General features: G+C 53.2%; 1 protein-coding gene across 1 annotated transcript in view; it reads left to right on the top strand.

The window, feature by feature from the left end:
• The first annotated feature begins 6 nt into the window (after window positions 1-6).
• Window positions 7-23,851, top strand: part of DGAT2 (diacylglycerol O-acyltransferase 2) — a 30,959-nt gene continuing 7,114 nt past the window's right edge. Inside the window, exons 1-4 of the mRNA XM_077776350.1 lie at window positions 7-196; window positions 14,952-15,080; window positions 19,509-19,616; window positions 19,970-20,040. Coding sequence (XP_077632476.1) covers window positions 157-196; window positions 14,952-15,080; window positions 19,509-19,616; window positions 19,970-20,040 — 348 coding nt within the window. The 5' untranslated portion in view covers window positions 7-156. The remainder of the gene's footprint in view (window positions 197-14,951; window positions 15,081-19,508; window positions 19,617-19,969; window positions 20,041-23,851) is intronic.

Here is a 23,851-nt window from a genome sequence, read left to right as displayed (position 1 = left end):
CGCGACGGGCGGTGCGCCCCTAGCTCCCCGCGTCGGCGCCGTTCCCCGGCCCGCGAGCTCGGCGCGAAGCCCTGGCCCCGGAGGCCGGGGCATGGGCCAGGGGCGTGGGGCGAGCCGCCTTCCCGCGGGGCCGTGAGCTGCTGCAGCGGCTTCAGCATGAAGACCCTCATAGCCGCCTACTCCGGGGTCCTGCGAGGTGAGCGGGGCTGCCTCGCCTCGGGGGTCCGCCGGTGGGCCAGGGGTCTGGGAGACGAGCGGTCGCCGCCCGGGGTGAAGTGGGGGGTCTGCAGGGCCCCGGCGGCTTCCATTCCAGGCGGGGAAGCTGCACGAGGGTTTTCGGAAAGGCTGTGACGAGGGCTGGAAGGCAGGCAAGAGTGTGTTCTCATAACGAGGGTACGTTGCTGGAGGACTGGCCAGGGTGCAGGTTGGGGTCCCGACCCGTTTTCTTTTCTTTTTCTTTTCTTTTCTTTTCTTTTCTTTTCTTTTCTTTTCTTTTCTTTTCTTTTTTCTTTTCTTTTCTTTTTTCTTTTCTTTTCCTTTCCTTTTTTTTCTTTTCTTTTCTTTTCTTTTTTTTCTTTCCCGAAAGCTTGTACACCCTCTCCCCGCAGCAAACCTATAGGTCAGGGAAGAAGGAAGGATCCCACTGACCTAGTCCGATGCAGGCGGTCCGGTAGTGAAGTCTGAGTTCATTCTTCATTCGGCACTTACCAATTTTTGCCACCTCTGTTACATCACTTTCCTTCCCCCGGCTTGTTTTCCCCATCTGTGAGAGCAGGTTGATATTTAACAACTCCTTCCCAACCCCAGCCCTGGCTGTGGCCCGTGGGAGTTCACTCCCCTCCCTCCTGGCCAGGTGGAGCATGCTAGGAGAGACTGGATGGGGCAGAGTGGCAGGATTTTGCAATCCTCTTAAACAGCCACCAGACTGGGAACATGCCTGGCTGGGACAGGTGTGCCCACACCGTGCTCTGCCCTACTCCCATCCTCAAGCCAGCCTCGGGAGCCCACTCAGCAGCAGCTAAGCCTGGCACCCTGAGAAGGTGCGGTGGAGGACCCTGGGTACCCTCCATGGTGGCCCATGTTCCTCTTTCACCAGTGTGCAACTGAGGCCCTTGGTAAATACACTTGTAGCTGGAGGAATTGACGGGGAAAGGTATGACCTTCCTGAGGTTTCCTTAACAAATGCCTTGGCCAAGAGCGACCCTGGGAAGCCATCCCAGCTGTCCTACGTCTGTGTGTGTCTTGAAGTTTCCCTCCCTCCTCCTAAGGCTTTAATCTGCTTGCTGACCCTCTCCTACTTAGCATTTTTTTTCCTTCAGTAACTGAGGGTTGCATACTCTTCTCACCTTCATTACAAAAATAAAACTTACTAGTTATTGGGGTTTTGAAAAATAGAGAAAAAAAGGAACAAAATAACAATTGCTGGCCAATCAACAATCCAAGAATAGTTCCCTATTCCTATCTTAGTACATTTCTTTATGATTTTATTTATACACAGTATATAAAGTTGAGGGCATCCTGCAGATATAGTTCTAAATCTGATTTTCTCTGAGTAATTCATCTATTCATCAGAATCACTTAGAATCTTCTAGTGTCTGCAAAGTAACCCACCCTGGAGCTGTATTACAGTTTAACTCTGTGCTGGGCATTGCCATTGCCCTTGGAGTGCTGCTCATTGCCCTTGGCGAGGTACTGAGCTGATGTTGCCATTTTGGGGGCTCCATGCTTCCAGCCCAATAGCCTATGCCAGCCTCTTCTCTCACTGAAGAGTGGTTTTCTGTTCACTGTGCCCATGTCAGAGGAAGGAAGGGACTTACCCATGTCCCTGCTTTTAAAAATGCTTTTGTGTCCAGGGAACGGGATAAGGATGTTTTCTGTGGTATTCCTTCCCAGAGAGCCCCTGCCCTCTCTTCTGCGGTCCACTGGCTGTGAGCTGTATCTTCTAGAAGCTGTTGACTGTCATGTTTTTGACCAAGCATTTGTACCTCAGGAGGACTTTTCGTGAATGATTTTGACCAAGTCATTCAATATCATATCAGGAGCATTTCCCCATGTTGTTTTCAGATCTTTAAAACTTGTCCCCCCCCCCCCTTTTTTTTAACCGACTGCAAGGAATTCCATCATGGGATGTAGCAAGGGCTGGTATGAAATGCAAACCAGTCACATGGTAGCTCTTTGGACCTACTTTGGTGCAAGAGCGGGTGGGGTAGGGGAGGGTGCCGAAGCAAATGCTATGTTATCTGGGCATCTCCATTAGACTGGCTTTTTACATCCTTCGTCTTTAAAGACACTCCCCAGTGGCCTGTTTTGCCTCTGTGGATAAGTTTCCACTGTTGTGAGGTGGTAAACACCTTGTCAGTGGCGATATTCAAGGAGAGACCATGGATTCTGTGAAAGGAAGTCCTGTGTTGGGTGAGAGATTGAAATAGATACCTTGGGGACTGGGAGCCAAGCCAGCTGTGGGAGCATGGGGAGGTGGGTGTCTGTTGGGGGAGGTGAGAGTCTCTGCTGGTCATTTCTAATCTCTGAAGGACTATCCTGTGCCTGGGGTGAAGGCTGCAGAGTTAGTCACATTTGCACCCCTGCCTTTGCCCCTGGACCAGAGGCTCTTCAGGTCAGAGCCCGCTGGTGCCTGCCTATATCCTCAGGGTTTAGCACAGGACCCAGCACAACATGGTGGCAACTCCCATAAAATTCTGAGCTGATTCGTTTGTTCTGTGTGTCTCCAAAAAGCAAGGCCAGGAACAGGGGTTGGATTACAGGGGGCAGGTTCTGATATGATGGAGGAATCCTTCCTAATAGCTGTTGAGGACTGTAAAAGGCTTGGTGTGGGTAAGGATTGAGCTCTCAATTACTGGGGGTGTAGAAGCAGGAGCTTGGTTGGGAGTGAAACTAAGAGGCTAGATTGCTAGGTAACTCTGGAACTGAGGGTTGACAGTCACCTAATCCAGTCCTAAATCATAGGATGAGAATGGCACTCTCCTCTTCCCCTCCTCCCCAGTTCTTTGTAGGTGTCTTTCTCCCCTATACCACTTCCCTAAGTGCACAGAGGCCCCTTTGGAGCTATCTGTGCTACCAAGGGCTCTTCTCTGCTGGCAGAGGAGGGCCAAGAGTAATATTTTATTGGCAGGTTGCATGACTCAGTAGCCAATGTGGAAATCCTGCTCCACCTCCAGACTCTTACCTCAAATTCAGCAGCAAATACTTGAGTCATAAAATCATAGCTATCTGTTCGTGCTGGATCTGGCCCGGCCTTCAAGTTACCTGTGGGATACTCAGGACCCCGGAGAGAAGGGACTGGCTCAGAGTTATCAAAGGGAGGGCTGGAACCTAGATCCATCTCCTAGTCTGTGACTTGCTTCCTTAACCACGAGAGAGGTGGTAAAGGGCTGAGCGCAGGGCTCTGGCTATTGCAGATTCCTGAAGGAGTAAGGGTTGCTCCCAGTCTCCATGATGGGGTGGTAGATCAACCCTTCCCAAGCTTTTGGAGGAAGCACCCCCAGCTGCCCTGGTGGATAGAGACATCACAGGCCCCCAGAGCTCTGATACCAGGTGAATTGCCAGTTGCCCCTCATCATACATCAAACCTTCCAAATTCTTTCATGAGGTCATGAAGCCCCATGTGAGCAGCTTCTGCCATCTTACAACATCATCTCCTACCATGCTGTGCCCCAGAACTGCCAGTGGTCTTCCTGTTCCTCCAGCATTCCCACCAGTTCTGTCCTACCTCAGGCCCTTTGCATGTGCTGCCCTTCTGTCCAGGTCTTTGCATGGCTGCTTCAGATCCTTTAGTCTCCGCTCAGAGACCTTTGCTGACCACGCCATGTGTAGAACTGCCCCCAAGTTGCCACAGATTGTTTTATTCTTTATAGCCCTTATCATTACCTAAATTATCATGCGTCCTTATCTATTTAAGTAATTGCCTCCCCCATAAGATCAGCCCCTTGGGAACAGGGACCTTGTCTTTGTCAGTGTTGTGTCCCTAGCATTTAGCATAGTGTAGGTAGTAGGTGCTCAGTAAATATTTGTTGAATGAGTGAATCATTAATGGAACCTCAGCCCTCCTGAGAGCTGCCCTGTTTCTCTTGAGAGGAAGTCCTGCTTTTAGCTTCAGTGTGATTCTTCGGTCCTTCCTACAGCCGCCTCTGTGCCTGTTGGGTGCTGGGGCTACGGTTGTTCCCCACTGTGCAGATACCCTCAGTCTCCTGAGGAGCTGGCTCCAGGGAGGAGTGCCATGTTGGGGGAGCTGGGCTCGCTGTGGTCCCTCCGGTCACTTTCAGAGCCTTAGAAGCCAGAGGTCCAGGTTGCCATCCCTAGCTCCCCTATGGGATATGGCTGGAAGGCTCACTCAGCCTCTGGGGATCTCATTCCCCCATACAGAAAATAGCATCAGAAATCTCAAATGCTCAACAATGTGAGGCTTTGAGTGAACATAAGTGGAAACTCCTTTGTAAAAGTAACTCGTAACGAACTCAAGTTCATCCTTGTCATTCATCCTGTGTGACATATGCAGCAGGCTCCCAACACTGGACAGTAGCAGCCTCTCTGCTCTGATGCATCCAGAAGGGCTGTGACATGGTGGGGACTTGGGTGTGGACCTTTTGTTTACTGAGGGAACACTTCCTGTGTGTCAGGCTCTGTACTACACACGGGTCAGTCTGCCCTGGGCCCTGCTTTTGATGGGGATGTACACAGGATGACAGTGCATGCACAGTGACGCACACAGTGACAGGGAAGGAGGCACGGGGAAGTGTGGAGGCCTGACGGTGAGAGTGGGGCAGCTAAACCATCTTCGGGTCAGGGAAGGCTTTCTAGAAGAGGTAACATTCAGTCTGGATATTGAAAGATGAAAAGGCATTAGCAAGGCAGGCCAGAACATCCAGGCGCGGGGAACAGCATACACGGAGGCATGAGATATGGGTTGGATGGGCAGTTTGACTGCAGGGCCTCTGAGTGGTGAACGTGGGCTGAGGCCCTACTGTGCCGAGAGGCAGAGACAAGGGAGACAGAGGATGATGTGTCCAGGCCCCGGGTGGCTCGTCTGTAACCACTGGTGGGGGGAAGATTTCAGAGCTCCTGGGGAAGGTTGTGCTCAGAGCTTCTTGGCCTCCAGCACTTCTGGGATCTACTGGGTATGGAACGCTGCTGGCAGAGTTAAGGGCCTGGGGTCTGTCTGTCCCTGTGCTGACACTGAACTGCTCTGCAGCCTCAAGAAGCCACTGCCCCTGCCTGACTCAGTCTCCTCATCTGTAAAATGGGCAGAAGCATAATAAGAGTAGCTACCCAGGTTGTGGTGCAGATCCAAGGAAGCTGCCCACAGACCCTTTGGGCAAATCAACAGATGCAGGAAACATGAATTCCTTTTATTATTAGAGCTGATTTAAGAGTCCTGAGTGCAGGGCCAGGGGCCTAACTCTGTGTCTGCTTCCCATGTGACCTTGGGACATCAGCCTCCTTATCTGTACAGTGAGGAAAGCTAGATGAGCCATTTGCCTTGGATTTATTCCAGCTCTGCTGCAAAAATATGGTTGTAATCCTGCCCCCTGACTGCTGGGGGACCCTGGGGCTCAACCTCCTCCTCATTCCTATTCTCTATTTGTCTTTGTGAAAGTGGGCCCATGTCCTGCCCGGGCCCGAGTGAGTGCCCCAGAAGACCCTAGCTCCCTACACTTTCTCATGGATTATGATAGGCCTATTTTGAGGCTCCTGGGTGACATACCCACAAGGCGGTGGTGTTGCCATGGCAACCCCTCCCACCTCAGTAGCTATTTTTTTTACTGTGCCAGAATGTGGGGATGGGGAAAGTGAGCCATCAGAGTCCTCAGCAATCACCTCCAGGGCTCCAGAGTCTTGGGTACATGACATCCCAAGAGCCCCACTTCCCTGACCTCACCTCCCAGGACCCTACCCTACTTCATGAAAACCAAATTCTTGGAAGTCCAAGCTTCTAGAGTGGCCCAAGGAGGGGCTTGTAGTCCCTTTAGGGGATCTTTTGTGGCTAGAAACTCATTAGCAGATTCTAGCAGAGCACAGAAGGCTCAACTTGTCAGGACCTTAGATTTCAGCTAATCTAATCCAAACCCCTAGTTTAGGGCTGGGGGATGGGGAGAGGGAACAAGGAGGCCCAGGAATCCAGCCCATCTGGATATGAAGGACACCTAGTCCCCTGCCAGGATCCTACACAGGGGGTCCTGAGGACTGACAAGCAGAGATCCACTGAGCTCATGTGGACTCCAGAGGTCAAGCCAGGAGCTTCCCAGCCCACATGCGCACCATACCTGTATGCTGGCCTCCCCTTTGTGCCTATTGTCCTAATGGGCTCTGCTTTAAGGATACCTAACCCTTAAAGGGGACACTGTTAGTCTTTCCAGGAAAGAACTCACCAGTGCACTGGGACCGGGTGAATGGCCAGCTCATTGCCAAGGGGCCCGGAGGCACCATCTGCAGTTGGCGAAGGGGATGCGAGGCGTGGACAGCAGTGTTCTTGGCCTTGGGGATGGAGCCCAGGACTCCTTGGCCCGGCATTCCTGGTCCTTCATGGCTCCCTCTCTACTTTCTCAACTAGACTCGCCCACTCACACAGTTGCTTTACTCTAACCCGGCTGAACTACTTACCCTCAAATTTGTGTTCTCTTCCTTCTAGGCCTTTGCAAATGCCATTTGCAGGACTCCAGCACCTGGGGTCCTGACCCTTTACTTCCTCCTGTCAGCCTGGCTAATGCTTACTCACTTACATGTCACCTGACCCATTACTTCTTCCAGGAAGGCATCTCTGAGAACATCCTCCAGCACAGGTTGCCCCTCCACCCCCCACCCAGAGTCCCCGGCCCTGACTTACCCTCTGTGCCTAATTGTTCACAGACCTGTCTCCCCAGCCACAGCAGGGGTGTGCTGCCCAGGGGCAGAGCTCGGCCTCCAGCAGGTGCCCAAGAAGCAGAGGAGAAGCAGGATCAGGCAGCCTCCAGCCAGTGCAGCGCCTGGCCTGGTGTGTAAAGCGTATTTAGAAAGCACCTGTTGAGTGAATGGTAGTGTTTGGGCTCTATCCTTCTCTCCTTCACTCTAGAGCCCGCCACTGTCACCCCTGCATTTAACTCCAGCCTGTCCAGCTGGAGGAGACCCATCCCTCCTGATGTCCCAGAAAGCTCTGGTTGATTGTCTGGCGTGGTCCAGGTCAGTCAGCTGTGGATAGGGCCTATCTCTGTGCTTGTCCGGGCCCTGTTTATTCTTCTCAGTCCCCTCCAGTATCCAGTCATGCGGTAAATACCTGGCTGAGCACCGGCTCTGGGCCTGACTCTATGCTGGGCACAGGGACCCAGATGAACAAGATGAAGTCCTTGCAGATAAATGTACACTCTTTCCTATAACAAGAAAGGCTAAGAATAGGGGTGTGGTAGGCTTTTCCAAGGAAGAGTCGGCCAGGAAGGCTGAGGAATGTCTGAGGTGTCTGCAGTCAGTGCCTGGCAGGTGTCGACCAATCTGAGGTGAACGACCAGACTGGACCCGAGGGTGACAGGACTCTAGCTGGGGAACTACAGGACTACAGGGGCCAAGAGTGTGGGGAGGCTTCCTGAAAGGAAGGGGTATCTGGCTGAGCATGCTGTGAGGTGTGCTGTGTGCAAGACTTGCAGGAGTGCCACATGGACTGGGGCTCTCAAATCCACAGGCTTGTCCCCCCACCCCCGAGCCCCGACTGGCCTTCCCATCGCCACATGTGTGATTCCTGCTGAAAAGTGCTGATGGGGGGCCTGGAAGGGCGCTTGCCTCTGGCCTTGAAGAAGTGGCACCTGTTAGGCACTTGGCCTAGCTTCTTGGCCCTCCCTGGGACTAGAAGGGTCTGCCGGGGGTTAGTATGTCCATCTTTCTGCCTCTATGCATTCTTGTACCAGCTCTGTGGAGTAGTTTGGGGCAACTTCCTCACTGTCCACTTGGCAGCTGGTGTCTGAGGGCAGAGCTTAGGTCCAGGTGGGTCTGGTGTGACTTCCTTGGGGCTGAGGATATGAGCAGGATGATATCCCCCCATCAAGAAACCCTGAAAGGCTGTTCACATCTCTTGACCTCCTTGGCACCTTCCTAGTGTCTGTCAGATACACCAGACACTCTGCCCCTTTTTCGTAAACTGTTTAGATTCCTCACAGCAATCCTGTATCACAAGTAAGGAGGACACTGAATCTCAGACAGGGAGGTGCCTTTCAGGGTCTCACAGCAGGCAAGAGTCAGAGCTGGAGTTGGAATCCCAAAGTGTGTGGATGCTAACGCCTCCGTTTCCAGGCATGGTAGGGCTTGTTATACCCATTAGACAAGAGAGGAAACTGAGGCTCACTTGATAATTACCTAGCGTTCACGCAGGTCTTTACTTTTTATGAAGCTCTTGCCTATACATTACCTCATTTAATCCTCACAGGAATTTGGCAAGGTGGGTATTAGCCTCACTGTACAGATGAGGAAACTGAGGCTTGCACAGGAAGTGACTCACCAAGGCCATACTTCCTGTAGGTTAGAGGCCAGCTTCTCCTGATGCCCAGCCTTCTGTCCTCTGCACCTTTTCCAGGCTAGCATGCCCCCTCCCCAAATACCAGTGTGAAGGTGGGTGGAGGAAGTGGTGTGGGCCGTCCCAAGGCATGACCCAGGCTGTCCATGTGTTCTCCTGCCTCGCGGAGGCCAGCCTTGCTCAGGGCCTCCTCTCCACAGGTCAGAGGATCCTCTGGTCCCCTTTCTAGCTCATCACCCCCAATTATTTTTCTTTGTAGCTCTCATCCATGCCTGGCATTACATTTACCTGTAGGTGCTTTATCTCTCCCTCAGCAGGATTCAAGCCCCTGAACAGGTGAGACACTACTGTGTCCCCTGCTATTTCCCCAGTGCCTAGTACAGTGCCGGGCACCTCTTAAGTGCCCCGTGCTTCAGGCCTTATCTCCATCCCCGCCCATCTTCTCCCAGGAGGCCACGTTTGGCCACTCAAGCCCTTTCCAGCTTCCCTATTTACAGTTTCTGTTTTCGGTAAACGTGAGCCCCTGTTCCTGGTTTGTTAGCTTGCCCTTTATAATTGCCGCTGAGCCTTTATTCCCACAGTTGCCCCCAATCGCTGTGCCCGCTTTTCCTTCCTTTCACCTCCCAGATCTTGTCTTCAAAGCCCTGATGAGGCCGTGCCGTCTCCTTGGAGCCTCCTTGGGCAGTACCTTCACTCTGCCCCCTCTTTTCATAACACACAACCTCAGGACCATGCACATCTTGGAAAATGTTGTGTTTGATCATTTTCCATATCTCTTCTCACTCCGCTCAATGGTGGAAGCAATGACAGTAGCTACCACTGAGTCATCCAACAAATGCCAAGTGTACCTTATATGCGTTTTTTTTCCCCATTTGCTCTTCCCAACAATCCTGTGAGGTGGGGATTATTCTCCTCATTTTACAGGTGAGAACACTGACGCTGAGGGAGGCTAGGTGACTTGCCTGCGGTCACAGAGGCGTGTGGGGCAGAGCTGGCCAAGGGTCCTTTCTCAGATTAAGGGGATTAAGCTCAGATCATGCCCCTGCATGTACAAGGGAAGCCCAGGAAAGCCTGGTTTCATCAGCCTGGGTGTGGCCTCCCGGTCACTGTGCTATCAGATGTTGGGCAAGGAGGTGTTCACACACCCATTCCCACTGCTGCCCCAGCCTGGACTCTGGGACGGAGGGGGTGTCTGGCCCCACCTCTAAAGGCAGCTGTGGCTTAGCCCTGGTGGTGACAGCTGGACTTGCAGGGGCATGTAGGGGTGGGGATCACATCCCTTGTACAGCCAGTCCATGGAAGGGTGTCCCCAGTAGACTTGGGGCCCAGCTTGGGGCCAAGCAGGTGGCCTTCCCTCAGACGGAGGCGTGTTCCTGAAGTCTGAGTGTGCACTGGCTTGTGGCATGGGGACCAGCCCTCAGTAGCTTGGTACCACAGGAATGATGAGGGACGCAGAGCCCAAATACCAGCCTCGAGTCCTAGCTCCCCTGTACCCTGACCTCAGGTGACTGGTTTAACATCTTTTGGCTTCACGTTGCCTCAGTTTCCATCTCTGTGAAATGGGGCTGCCCATCCCTGCCTTGTCTGCCTTCCTGGGGAGTGCCGTGGGACATTATAGCCCCATATAGATGGGGTGGCTTCCTTTCTGGGTGTCAGAGAACCATGCTGGGCTTCCTGGCAGCTCTGCTCCTCTGCCTGCCCCTGATCTAGGAGTAAAAGAGCTGTGTAAAATAAGCGGTGAGATGGATGGCACCTGGGAACAGCTATTTGAATTAGCTATTGGAACATTTCTTCACAGGACCAGTGACGTTAGTCTATGGCTTGTCTTGTCTCCCTCCATGAAAAAAAAGACGTGGTAGTGGGTTCTATTCGCATCACAGTGGGGAGCTCATGCTCAGGGAGGGCATGGGAGGCTCACCCCACCTCTACCTTGGCCAAGGTGCTCAGTGAGGGTGCTGGGGCCTTCCTGTCAAGCCACTCAGTCTAACTTGGACATCCAGGCCTTCAACTGCATCTGCGGCTCATGGTCTGTTCATTCACATGTAAACCTCTGTGAGCACCGTTTCTCCAGGCCCTGCACAGGGCACATGGATGAATCAGGTGTGATCCCGGCACCCAGCAGATACAGGCAGGGAGGCTGGCCAGCAGGACTGATGCAGAGAGGGCGGAGACTCTGTGCTGGGGGAGGCCAGGAGAGGAGGCGTGGGAGCTAGATGCTGTCACTCCCTGCTGGCCCCACCCAGGACTGTGGGACAGCCACACTAAGTGTGAAGGCAGTGGCATCTGATTGCAGCACTGGCATCCACACCAGCTTCTGCCAAGGCCCTGGGCAGAGGAGGTGCTGACAGCTGGGTGCTGACCGAGGGTACCCAGCAGAAACTCACTTCCCCTCTGCTGGGCAACTGTACCGGACCTCTGCGTGGTATCCCTAGGAGATCGAGCAATCAGAGAGATTGCAGAGTTCATCCTCCCTATGCTCATTTTATAGATGGGGAAACCAATGCCCAGAGCCATGAAGTGACTTGGCCATGGTAACATAGGAGTCGGTGGCAGACCTGAGACGGAAACCTCGAGGCCTGCTACCACTTCACTCCCTCCATAAGATGCCTGCTCCTGGCTTGCCCCTGTGAGGGAAGGCAGGGCATTCGTTCTCCCCACCCCTCCCAGCTTTCCCCCCACTTGGTTGTGGGGAGAAGAGAGAAGGAATCTGGGGGGACCTGAGGCATAGAAACAGAATCCAAGCCAAATTGAGTCCAACTGTACCACCCTTGAGCCAAGCAACCCTTGGCCCTGTCACTTTTTATCACCTTCCCAGTGGGAGTGATGATGCCCAGCTCACAGGCCTGGTGAGGAAGTACTTTGTGGGCCATGTGGGCAGCATGCCTGTCGCCCAGGCATGAAGAGAGGCAGTCGGGGGGCTTGAGGAACAGCCAGAATGGAGACCTGCATCTCCTCTCAGCAAGCCCGTCTCAGTGTTTGCTGTTGGCCAGGCGCTAGCAGGCCCCTGGGAACCCAGACATGGATCAGACCCAGTCCTGGCCCCCTCATGGGAGAATGGATTTGTAATCTGCAATTAGTACAAGGTGAGGGGCTGTGGGACCCAGAGGGGGGACTCCTGTTCTCGCTCTTATTTCTCTGTTCTGTGGGCCTCTCCTGACTTCATTCCAGACAGGCTTTCTCCATGGGCAGGGGAGTGGGGGGCATGGGACAGGTATGATAGCTTCTGACAGTTCCAAGCTTACATGGGCTTCAGACTTTATAATCCCAGGGAAAGAACGACAATCTCTCTGCAAAGCTTTGGCCATTCTAGGTTCCAAAGGATGAGCTGCCTTACCTCATTGTCAGCGTCTCATCAGGTGGGCAATGCAAAGAGGGGCTTTCTGGGCAGAGTAACATGGCTTGGCATCTCTTAGGTTCATAGGGGGCTGGCTTCCACTGGGGCTAGGGTTGAGTGTCATGGACAGGCCAGCAACAGGGCAGGGCTATGTGGTCAGCCAGGTTGGGATGGTCGGTCCCAGAGGCAGCCGGGCAGGCCAGGCCTGGGGAGGGCAGGGAGCATCCCCCTGGCCTCCCTCCCCGGGCAGTGCCTCACTCTGACTTCCCCAGAAACACCTGTCACTCCTCAGTGGTGTTTCCTTCTTTGCTGCAGAGCGGCTGTGGGTGGTAGTTGGGATAAGGCAGGGTGAGAACAGGCAGCGTGGAAAAATCTGGCTCTGGCCGCTTGCCTTGGGGCTGGTGGGAGTCCCTTAGGCCCCTTCTTTCTGTCTGGTTAATAGGGGGAGGGTCATACACTTTCCTGTACTCTGACCGCATCTAATTGTGAGATAAGCCTAGCAAATGGGTTTGGATTAGAGATGAGGAAGAATTGTTCTTTTCAGTTGTTTCAAGGGGGATATGTCACCAGTGTCGGATTACTGTGTGGCCCCTTCCCAAGCAGGAGAGCTCCTTATGATCAGTGGAACCAGGCGGCTGGCCCTGACCCAGAGCCCTTTTCTTTTTTTTTTCTTAAGATTTTATTTTTAAGTAACCTGTATACCCAACATGGGGCTCAAACCCAGAACCCTGAGATCAATAGTCACATGCTCCACTGACAGAGCCAGCCAGGCGCCCCTTTCCTTAAGCGTTCCTCAAGCTGCTGGCCTCAGGGTCCTGTTTGCAGTAGGAACTGGTCACATGACCATTGCCTTTTCTTCCCTGCCCAGCAGAAGGTGGAGGTCCCAGCTCCTTCCCCTTCCTCCGCCCCTGCTCCAGACTGCCCTACCTAAGACTTTGGACTGAGGATCTTGTTAAAATGCAGATTTCGATTTGGTAGATCCAGGTTGGAGCCTAGATTATGCGTTTCTAAACAGCGTCCAGGCCTCACTTGGACCAGGAAGGTGCTGGAGTATTCTGTCTTGTCTGCAGCCTGGACACCGGGACCCAGAGCAGGGACTCACCTTCTCCTTAGCCTGCCCTTAGCTGCCACGGCTCCTGCTTCACTTGATACAGCACAGCTCAGGAGGTAGAGCCGGCAGCCAAGCCCTGAGTTGGGAGCCCAGCCCTGGGATCAGGGGTTCAGGCCTATGCTTGGGCCACACCTCTCCCCACCAAGTACTTACAGCAGGCCTTTCCCCACTTCTGGACAGGTTTACCAGGCCCTGAGCACAGCCTTTCTCAGATATGCTGTGTCCCACGTGCAAGTACAAGAGCTCTTTGTGCTTGGCACCTGCTGGGGGGGAAAAGGAGGTTCCGAGAGCAGGGAGCAGGGATCCTGGGCTCCAGCCCTGACTCCACCTCCTATTGCCTGGGTAACCCTGGGCAAGTCAGTACTCCTTCTCAGTCACCTGAGAATCCAACGGGGCCCCACTAGATGACCCCAGGGGCCGTCAGGCTCCAGCATGGGTTTGGGGAAAGTGTGGAGGTAGAAAGGGCCTGTGGTGGTAGGGTTTTTATTTAGAGGGCCAAGGAGCATATGCCAAAGCCTCTGGAATGCCTCAGTGGTCGAGCCTCATTTACCACCTCCACCGCAGTTATGCCTGAGGAGTATTCAATGCTACTCAGCACCCATATGTGCCATGCCCTGGCGATATAGCAGGGAGCCCTGGCCGTCTTGCCTGGGGTCACATAGTGAGTGGTATCTGGCTCTTCTGCTGTTCCATGACACCTTCCTCTGATCCATTAGAGTGGGTAGAGGAGACAGGACTGCTATGTCTGCCTTGAGGTCTGGTGTTATCTATGTGTCTCCTTAAAGTCAAAGCAATTGTTAACTCTCAGCAGCTGAGGGTTATGTCCCTTTCTAATCCACCGTGACCTTGTTGCTGTCCAGATTTTGAAGAAATGCAAAGGCTTGAGTATAAATCCCTCAGCCCCTCTCCCAGCAGTAGGCCAAGGGTGAAAGGTCATGAAACCCTCAAGGACAAGATGGTGACTCAGTGCTTGGACCTTTCAGGGTGGCTGGTGTGAAGGAATGTTTGCCCAGAGCACAGTAGTCACTCAGTGAAGATGTGTAGAGTGCAGGGCATGCAGTTGGGGCTCAGCGGATGTGGGGGTTTGAAGTGGCCCACTTCCTTTGGTCCAGCTCCTGCAGGCAGTGGGCTATGGATGGGTAACCTCACCCATGCTCTCCCCCAGTGCTGCCTCACCTGCCATCACCAGGATTTCTGGTCCTCCTGCCCATCAGCCACTCGAGTCCAGAGCTGATTCCTGGGGGCACAGCCAAAGAGCCAATTAAGGGGGCACATCTTGGCCTAACTGCCAGGCTTGGCACCTGCTTGGTAGCAAATGTAATTACCACCCTTCCTATCCCAGGCTTCCTGAAGCTCACGGGCCACTGGGTCCTTTGAGGAAGCAAAAGCTTGCACTTGATTCCTCTCTGAGCCCCAAGCTCTGGGCACTGAGATGAAGCCAAAAGTGTAAATCCTTCTGAATATGGTAATGGGGGTGGTAGTGGTGGTGTTGGGGTGGGAACAAGAGGGCTCAGCCTGCTGGAAAAGGGGTCCTGGGGATAAGAGGGGAAGGGGTTGGGGTACTCAAAGTACACTTGGAGAAAAAAAACCACATTGCAAATTGGATATTGAACTTCTGTCCTTGGCCTCACAGGCAGATAGTAAAGATTAAATATTTGTACTAGATCCAGATAAAGGATAAGGACAGGAGTTTGATTGGGGTGAAGGGGGGAGGGAAGAGAACTGGCAATTATGGAGAACTTCCTCCCAGCCTCTTTGGTACTTCATTTGGTCTCCAAAATGACATTATGAAGGGAACATCATTCTCAATGGGCATGTGTAGTAGCTGGGGCACAGGGAAGCATGTGAACAGCCCGTAATTACAAAGCTACTGGGTGGCAAGGCTAGGATTGAAACCCAGGACTGTCTGATTCTGTGGCCCTATGCTCCTCTCAGTGTCTGTGGAGGTGGGTTGGTGTTGGGGACTCTGAGGCTGGAAGGAAGGGTGGCAACAGGCTGACTTGTCCCCTCTGCTGCAGGCACTGGCTCCAGCATCCTCTCTGCCCTCCAGGACATCTTCTCCGTCACTTGGCTCAATAGGTCCAAGGTGGAAAAGCAGCTGCAGGTCATCTCGGTGCTACAATGGGTCCTGTCCTTCCTTGTGCTTGGTAAGCTGGGACTTAGAGGGTGAGGGCAGGCAGGGGCCTCCCCAGCAAAGGTCAGAGCAGGAGCTCTGCTCTGCAGGGGTGAAGGGTAAGAGCATGCTCCCACTTACTATCTTTGAGTGCCCGATCAAGTGCACTACCCCCGGCATACATGAGGACTCAGTGAGAGTTCCCATTCCACAGATAGGAAACCCACCTCTCAGATATGGTAAGTAACTTACCCCAAGTCACATAGATTTGAATCCAGGTCTATAGGGCCTACAAAGCCTGTGCTTTTCCCACATGCCACTCTGCCTACCCACATCCGTTTTCCAGCAGGTATGCTGCTTTGCCTTAGTGTGAGGTGGTGCGATTTTGAGTCCTGACTCTACCACAGACAAGCTCTGTGACCCAGAGCTCTCTGAAAGTGTTTCCTCTTTGCAAATGTGACAAAAGTGCTGCTTACTTCACGGGACCTTTGTGGGACTTAAAGATAAGGGACGAGAGCATGCAGCACAGGGCCTGGTCATGGTGGGCCCCGTTATATGGGAGTTGCTGTTGGGATGTGTCCTCAGACCCCGCTCCCAGCTGTCAGCAGCCTCTGCCGGACACAGTCCCCAGCTGCTCCCCTTCTCTCTCTCAGCCCCTCTCCCAGCAGTGCTTTGGCTACTGCAGGTCCAGCTTGGTTAAGTGCTCGTTCACCAGGGTCGGGCCGCGGTGGGTTGTCTGGGAGGAGGAAAGGGCCCCTGTGTGGGCCAGCCCCTGCTCTCCTAGCAGCCTCGCTTCTTCCCCAGGTCCTTGTGTTCTCAGCATAATGAGTGGCCTCCTAGCAAGTCAGGGCAGAGCATCACAAAGCACATTCCAGTGCCTGCGGAGAGCCCTTCGGGGCACACCACTCTTTCAGAGTGTCCAGGCTAATGGGGGTCATCAGGTGGCACCCTGTCTGGGAGCAGCTGTCCTTCCAGGAGGCATGGGGGCCTCTGAGACCATATTTCGAGGGTAACTTCATGCTGCCCCTTCCTTCCTTTGGAGGGCAGAGGGATGGGACAGGCGCTGTTTATCAAGCCCCCACAGTGTACCAGGCACTTGATGCAACTTTCCTTGACTTTCTACTTCACAGGTAAGGAAATGGAAGCTTACAGAGGCTCAGTGACTCTCTGAGACTGTGAAGCTTGTTAAGTGGCATCGTTGGGATTTGGGTGGAAGCCCAGGGCACTCTCCAGGGAGCACTTACTGGAGAGCTCAGAATTAGTGGATTTGGTCTGAAACAGCCAGTTTTCACTTTTAGGTCCAAGAGTAGGCTTTAGGGAGAGGACCACAAACCCTCCAAATTAGATGAAGGATTATATGTGAGAATATGTGCACCTTCTTCTTCAGTGAAGGGCAATTATGGTCCTCAGATTCTTACAGGGACTTTATAAGATAAACACTGGTCTGGGGAATAAAGCAAATTAAACTGTCACCTTTAGGGCTCAAACCTCCTCCTTGGACTACATTTGGCCACTTGTTAGGATCCTAGAGTAGAGAGCCCAGAAAGGGCAGAGCCTTACTCAGAATGAGGAGGAAGTAGTGGCACCAGGACAGGACTCCATGGGTCCTGTGCAGCCTGCTGTAGCAGCTCCCACCATCCCCACTCGTACCAAGAAGCCACCACTATCCCTGTCTTAGTGGGTCAGAGCTTGGCAGATGGGGAGCAGAGCAGCAGGTAGAACCCTGGCCCGTGCAGTATGCAATGGGGACTGGCCTCAAGTTGAAGGTTAACAATTGATCGTGTCCAACATAGCCCAGAAACCGGCCCAGCATCTTCCCAACGCCCTGGTATAGGTGGGATCCCAAGCCTGGCTGGCAAGACTGGCGTGCTGAGCTGCTGCTAATTACTGCCCTGAGCAGCCCCAGCCGCTCCTTCCCGCTCCCGCCCAGACCTGCTGGCAGAAGCTCATCTGGTGTCACAGAGACTGCTGTGGGCCCATTGCCTGCCTCTGAACAGAGTGGCTCTTTACCATGTTTGTGCAGTGAGCTCCTCTGGCCTTGTGGTGAAGGCTATACAACCTCCTCAGTGTGTTTAAATGCGTAATATGAAGTATATTGGATTTCAGAGGAAACCAGTGATACTGAAGTGTAAATACACATGCATTGAAGAAATCTAAGTAGATGTACAGTAACACATGGGCTTCTTTGTTATTACGTTAAATAAAAACATCTAGCAGCAGGCATAATCATTACTATTAAATTAAATGTTTATTTTTGAGAGAGAGAGAGCATGCACGTGCACACACGTGCACACACACACAAGTGGGGGAGGGGCAGAGAGAGAGCTCAGAATCTGAAGCAGGCTCCAGGCCGTGAGCTGTCAGCACAGAGTCTGACATGGGGCTCGAACTCACAGACCATGAGATCCTGACCTGAGCCGAAGTCGTACGCTTAACCAACTGAGCCACCCAGGTGCCCCTCATTACTATAATTCTTAAGTAGTGATGAAAATAAATGATTTTTTAAGATACTGCCACTGCTATAAATGGGATATGCAAGCACCTTTGTTCTCTATTGGTGTCACTGTCAACAGGTACTGCTAATACTACTGGGGTCTAGGGAACTTGAATGGCCTATTTCCCAGGCCTAAGAAAGAGGACCAAAGGCAAACTGCTCAACAGTGTGAGCAACTTTGTTAGTCGCCTTAAATTAGACATAGCCACTCACCAAGCTGCTTCAAATAGCTCACAGCGTGCCTTTAACGACGTTCTGTAGACTGCAGATGCTTGCCTAGAGACTCCTCTTCCCCATCTGTGGTGTCACATGCCTAAGCTGGTCCTGAAAAGCTGCATGCCTGGTCACTCTATGTTCATTGCCCCTCCCAAGATAGTTGTACTGCATTTAGCTACCTTGAGAGAGGTTAGCTCAGGAGTAGAACAGGACTGGATTGTGGATGACAAGAGACCACCATTTTTCTGCTCTTAGTCTCACAGAGAGTCCGGCTGGCCCTCCCAACTTCCTCGGGAAACCAGAGGAGGCTCAGCATATAGCCAGAGGAAGAGAGGGCAGGGGGTGCAGAGCCAGGCAGCCCTGGAGTGCCCATGACCAGCACAGGGCAGTGGAGAGGGTGCTGGATGGAAGCCATGCTTCTACAAGAATGAGTACCTGCTGCCCCCAGCCCTGGGCTGAGTGCCAGGGAGCAAAGATGTGCCTCCTTCCCTAGTGTGGAAAATTCAGAGGTGAGANCATGACCTAAGCAAAAGTCAGACGCTTAACCAACTAAGCCACCCAGGCACCCCTGGAGAACCGTTCTTAAAGAGATCTGGCCTGAGCTAGGCCTTGATGGCCATGTAAAGATGGGAAGGAGAGAGGCCCTGAGGAGGCCTTCTAGGGGCCAGCCATGAGGTAAACCAGCTCTGGCACAGACTTCCCTTTCTTTCTGTGCCAAGTTATTCAACGTTAGGGCCAGAAGACCCAGAAAGGAACGATTGCATGGAAGCTGGCCCCAGAGAGCTCCTGGGGGCCTGCTGGGGTGTTTGTAAGGTGGCTTAGGGGCGCTGGGCTTTGGCCGGGACTGCCTACTCCTCCGTTACGTTGGAAGAACCTGTCCTCCTCCTGGGGCAGAAACCCACCTCTGTCAGGTTCCTCTAGTGGCAGTCTGGGGCTTCTGATTTGGGGTGAACTTCTTTTTTTTAATTTTATTTTTAATGTTTTTTATTTACTTTTTGAGAGGGAGAATAAGAAGGAAGGGGCAGAGAGAAGGGAGGACAGAGGATCCAAAGCAGGCTCTACGCTGACAGGCTGACAGCAGTGAGCCCCGACACGGGGCTCAAACTCACGAACTGTGAAATCATGACCTGAGCTGAAGTCTGAAGCTCAACCCACTGAGCCACCCAGGCACCCCAATTTGAGGTGAACTTCTAAAGGCTGGTACAGATTATGGATTTACTGGTCCAAATTGAGTTTGACTCCTGGCTCTGCCACTGTCCTGCTGAGTGACCTTGAGCATGTTACCTCCCCCTCAAGCCCTAGTGTTCTCATTTCCAAAATGGGATAAAGTCCCCCGGCCACACACATGAGACAGTGGCTCAACCCAAGTCCTGAGAGGTAGAGGCACTTAGCACGTCCCTCCCTGTGTCCACAGCAAAGGTGGGGGGGGGGGGGGGGGGGGGCACCACGGCAGGGAGAATGTGCCAGAAAAGGCCAGAAAGATCAGCTCTAAGGACAGCTTCCCTGAACTACAGCCCAGACCATATGGAGCCCACGTGCCCCTGGACCCCAGAGACGCCCATTAGAACCTAGGAGATGAGGCTCTTGTCCCCTGAGCCTGCTCCTCCCCCAGGCTATGGCTACAGGCCTCCTCTGCCCACCACCCCAGCTGTGCCTAGGCCGAGTCATTGGTGAGCCTTTCCCTTGGGGAGACTGAGGCCCCGCCCCCCTGGGACCGCAGGGCCTGATCTGTGGCCCTCTGCTTCCCTCTAGGAGTGGCCTGCAGCGCCATCCTCATGTACACATTCTGCACTGACTGTTGGCTCATCGCTGTGCTCTACTTCACCTGGCTGGTGTTTGACTGGAACACGCCCAAGAAAGGTAAGAGCACAGCCTCCTAGCCCCACCCCCTCACCTTGGGACACTCCCTCCTGCACACCCTGAACTTCCTCCACGTGCCTGCTGCCCCTTTTTCCTTAGCACCTACTATGGGAAAAGCAGGGAGCCAGCCCCTCAGAGGACACCACCCTGGTCCTCGAGGAGCTCACATTCAGTCAAGGGTTTGCCTAATGTGAGGGAACAAAGGGCCTGGTGGGAAGGAGGGAGGAGATGCCCCACAGGGTGGTTGGCCCCCAACTCAGGGTTTCGCACTGGCTCGGTCTTACTTGCCTCTCCCAGATGTCACCCGCCCCTACTCCCACTCCTTCTCAACACTGTGTTTTGTTTCCTGGAAGGTGGCAGGAGGTCACAGTGGGTCCGAAACTGGGCTGTGTGGCGCTACTTTCGAGACTACTTTCCCATCCAGGTAAAGACTTGTGGGTGTTACCTTGGGTGTCAGGCCAGGAATGGTTGAGAAATTGGAACTTAAGCCTTAACTCACCTGTCCACAGTTACCATGTGTGCTCAGCTGAACCATGTGACCTCTTCACAACATATGTGAACATATGTTGATATTCTACCCCAATTTATGCAGTATTTGAGGCAATTTAGGATACATACAATGTCATACCAGGTAAAAAGAAAAGTCAAGACTTGAAGGAAAAAGCATTTCAGCCGTAATAGTCCAACAAAGTTGCAGAGGTTGAGCTTCATGGTCAACTGTGAGCTTTCTGGCAGCCAAGGCAAACATGGAAACATGATAGTTGTTGGTTTTTATTTTGGGAAAGGAAGAAGCTTGCTAGTTTCTTGGGGAAACAAGACTTGTTCTAGCATTTCAAGAAAGGAGGTTTCAGACACTGAGATCCTTAGTGATATAAGGAGCACGTATAATAGATATTATGGCCGTTGCTTGTCTGCCTCTCAGTGAAGATTAAAGGCATCACTTAAAATGGCAGTGATTTATCAAGAGCAATACTAAGGTAGTTTCGAGTCCATCTGACCTGAACCATGGGCACAACTTCAAGCAGTAGGTGTGAGGGGCTTTTTTCCTTCTGAAGCTCTTGCGGAATATCACTTCTCTCGGTCAGTTGCAGGTAGGTCCCAGGGAATTAGGGCCCAGGAAACGAGATGTGCGGTGAAAGAAGAGTGAGGCCCTGGTTGCCGAAGTGCTCAGGGGAGGCTTCTGGAGGATGTGCTTCTAGAACTCCATCTTAAAGATGAGTAGCACTGAAGAGGCATGGAAACCAATGAGCACATAGGTGCCTGCTTTTGAGAAGAAGTCTGGGGTGTGGGGGATGTTGAAGAGGTAGAGTAGAGAAGGAGGGTCTCCACTTATTGGGAGCCTTCTAGAAACCAATACCTTTCCTTAAGGAGTCCCCTTTAACCCTTACAGTACCTAGTGACATGGGTATTAATTTTATCACCCTTTCACAGAAGAAAGGCCTGAAGGTCAGAGAGTAGGAAAGCTGAATGAGGCTAGTTGCAGTTTGAGCTGAAATCCCAAGTACTGTCTCGCATCCAAGTCTGGCCTCTTCCCATCACAGCACACTGCCTCCCTATACAGCAGAGCTGTAGGAAATAAGCTGAGCTAGGCACTCGGGCTTCCCTCGGGCGGGGAGGATGAGGGCAGGAAGAGTCCAGCATGGCCCTCAGTGAGGCACCATCCCTTCCAGCATGCAGTCTCCCCATGTGAAGGTTTACACTAAGTTGGTCTCTGAGTTTCCTTTCCGCTGTATCAGGCTGCTCTGCTACACTGGTCTTCTAAGCACCCGTCTTCTCTGGGGCCAACCTCAAGGTCCTGACAGGACAAATGGCTTGGTCTGGATCTTTTCTCATCTTCGTCTGGCCCCCTGCCAATAGTCTACAAGCCAGGCTCACAAGACAGAGGCATCTGGGCCGTGGCGCATGTGGGCAATGCTGGGGGATTGTGGCTAACTCTGGCAGAATCCTGAAGGGTTTTCCTGCAGGGGAAAGACCTGTCTGGCCAGCTCACTGAGCATCCCAGCACTGGCCAACTCTAGCTGCTTGGGGTAACCCAGCAGAAGGCAGTGGGGTCTGAAAAGCAGAGGCAGTGTGTGTGAGAGTGAATGTGTACAGGGTGGTGTGTTTGCTGTTGTGAGTCAGCGACTGAGACATCCTGGCATGCTGCCTGGAGGAGGTGGCCAGGTAACCCTCCATTCCTCCACTGCACTCAGTATTGGGAGGGCACTCCCTTTGCACACTCCAACCTGATCCAGTTTCCCCAGGATCTTGGGGGTCAGGGCTCCCACTCCTGCCTTTCCCTGACTCCATCACTGGCTGCAAGGAATTCACGGCTATTGTTGCTGGGACAATGCTGCATCATAAGACCCAACCCGCTCAGCCTGGAAGTGAGAAAACTGAGTCCCAAAGAGGGGCAGGACTCAGTCCAGGTTGCATAGGGAGCCCATGCCAGCGTTAGTACTAGAATGCAGCCCCAGGCTTTTCCGCACTGAATTCCTGTTTCTCTGGAAGAGATGCAATCCCGGATTTCTCCATTGGATTGAGCCCTACTTCCTGGGTCTCCTTCTCTCTGCCTTGTGGTTAGAGACCTGGGTTAGGCTCCTGCTCAGTCACTCTGTTCATTGACCAACAGCTGTTGTTCCCTGTACAGCACTGGGCTCTGTGCTAGGCATGGGGACACAGAAGAGTCAACCCAGGTACCCCTCAGGTGGGCTCACCATCCAGCATATTCTGCTAGACTGTCACTTTCTGCCCATGGGACCACAGGCACACTTTTGCCAGCTCGCTGAGCCTCATTAGCCTCACTTGAAAAATGGAGCTGTTATTATAATAAAAAGTGGTAAATTGTGATTGGGTGTGAGGGATTATGGACCCTGATCTCTGCTGGGACCCTCACCTCAGGGGCCAGGCCCCAGTGATCAGAAGAGCCTGTCCCTCTGGAAACTTCCTCAAGGCTAGTAGTCCCTCCACCCAGAAAAGGATGACCAGTGATCATTGGTCAAAGCTGGGACAAGCAGGTGCCCTTCCCCCACTGATGTCCACATTTCCAAAAGAACCAAAACAAAACTCTATGTCCCTTTTCACACCTCCATTCCAAGAAGTCAGCTGGGAGTTGGAGCTACAGGGCCTACGTGAGCTGGCCTTGGGAGGGCCCCAGGGACCAGGATCAAAGGCAGCCTGGGCAGGAGGCAGACCAAGACATTGAACCTCGGCCTGGGCTCTGCTCTTGCCGACTGGTGAGCACGGCCAAGCCCTTGATCCTCGGGGCTTCAGGCTCCTCTTCTGTACGGGGGGTTGGCCTTGGTGTCCTCACGTGAGGGCTGACGCTCTGTGGTGTTCTGTGTGGCCCTTCTGGCCCTTCCCCCTTTTCTTGGCCCCATACCAGTGGTTATGTAATGATCTCTAGCTGTACCCACCCACCCACACCTCCCCACTCCCTTCTTTGTATAGCTCTTTGCCTCTACTCTAGAGCAGCTCAGTGAGCCCTGAGAGCCTCCTTTTTCCCCCCACAGGGGGGCCCGTGTGTTAGCAGAGGCCACCAGGACCACCAGCTACCTGGAAGAGGAGAGGCAGTACCTGGGTCCCTTACCCTGAGGAATAGGCAGGATCTGTGGAGAGGAGATTAGGAAAGACTCTCTGAGCTTAGAATGATCTGTCTGTCCATCTGTTCATTTCCCAGATGGTCCTACTGGGGCCCAGGGAGGAGGGACTGTCCTGAGGTCCCAAAGCAAGGCAGTAGCAGGGCTGGTAGTGGAACCAAAGCTGTTGGCTTCAGGGCCCACGTTCTCACTCCCACGTTCTTTTGCCTTTGTGCGATGCTGTGTAAGCTCAGGCAAGCCTCGGCTCCTCTCTGGTTCTAGATTTCTTCCTCTGTTTGGTGCCAGGGTAGGACAAGCCTATCTGTGTACCTCTCTTGCCCTCGGAGGCAGTGTGGGAGGAGTGACTTGTCAGGAGTGTGTTCCTGACTCATGTTAGCCTGCAGGCCTGGCCTGGGCAACCCCTGGGGCTGAGATTTTGCCATGGGAAACGGACACAGGAGCAAGCATGTCCGTGCCCTCCTTCTCCCTCCAGAACAGACACTCTGTCCAGCCTTCGGGGCAGGGGAGTGTGGCATGAGGACAGATCAAAGCTGTATCAGATGCCTGCGTTCTTCCACGGCCTGCCCCAAGGGCCGTCTACCTGCGCCGTGGCCCAGGGTAGCTCACCTAACCAGGTGTCCCACAGGACAGAGACGTGGGGGGGGGGGGGGGGGGGGG

This window comes from Crocuta crocuta, unplaced genomic scaffold, assembly GCF_008692635.1.
Source record: "Crocuta crocuta isolate KB4526 unplaced genomic scaffold, BGI_CrCroc_1.0 scaffold271, whole genome shotgun sequence".
Classification (NCBI taxonomy): domain Eukaryota; kingdom Metazoa; phylum Chordata; class Mammalia; order Carnivora; family Hyaenidae; genus Crocuta; species Crocuta crocuta.
The sequence above is the reverse complement of the archived record's forward strand: the minus strand, read 5'-3'. Positions and strand labels throughout refer to the sequence as shown.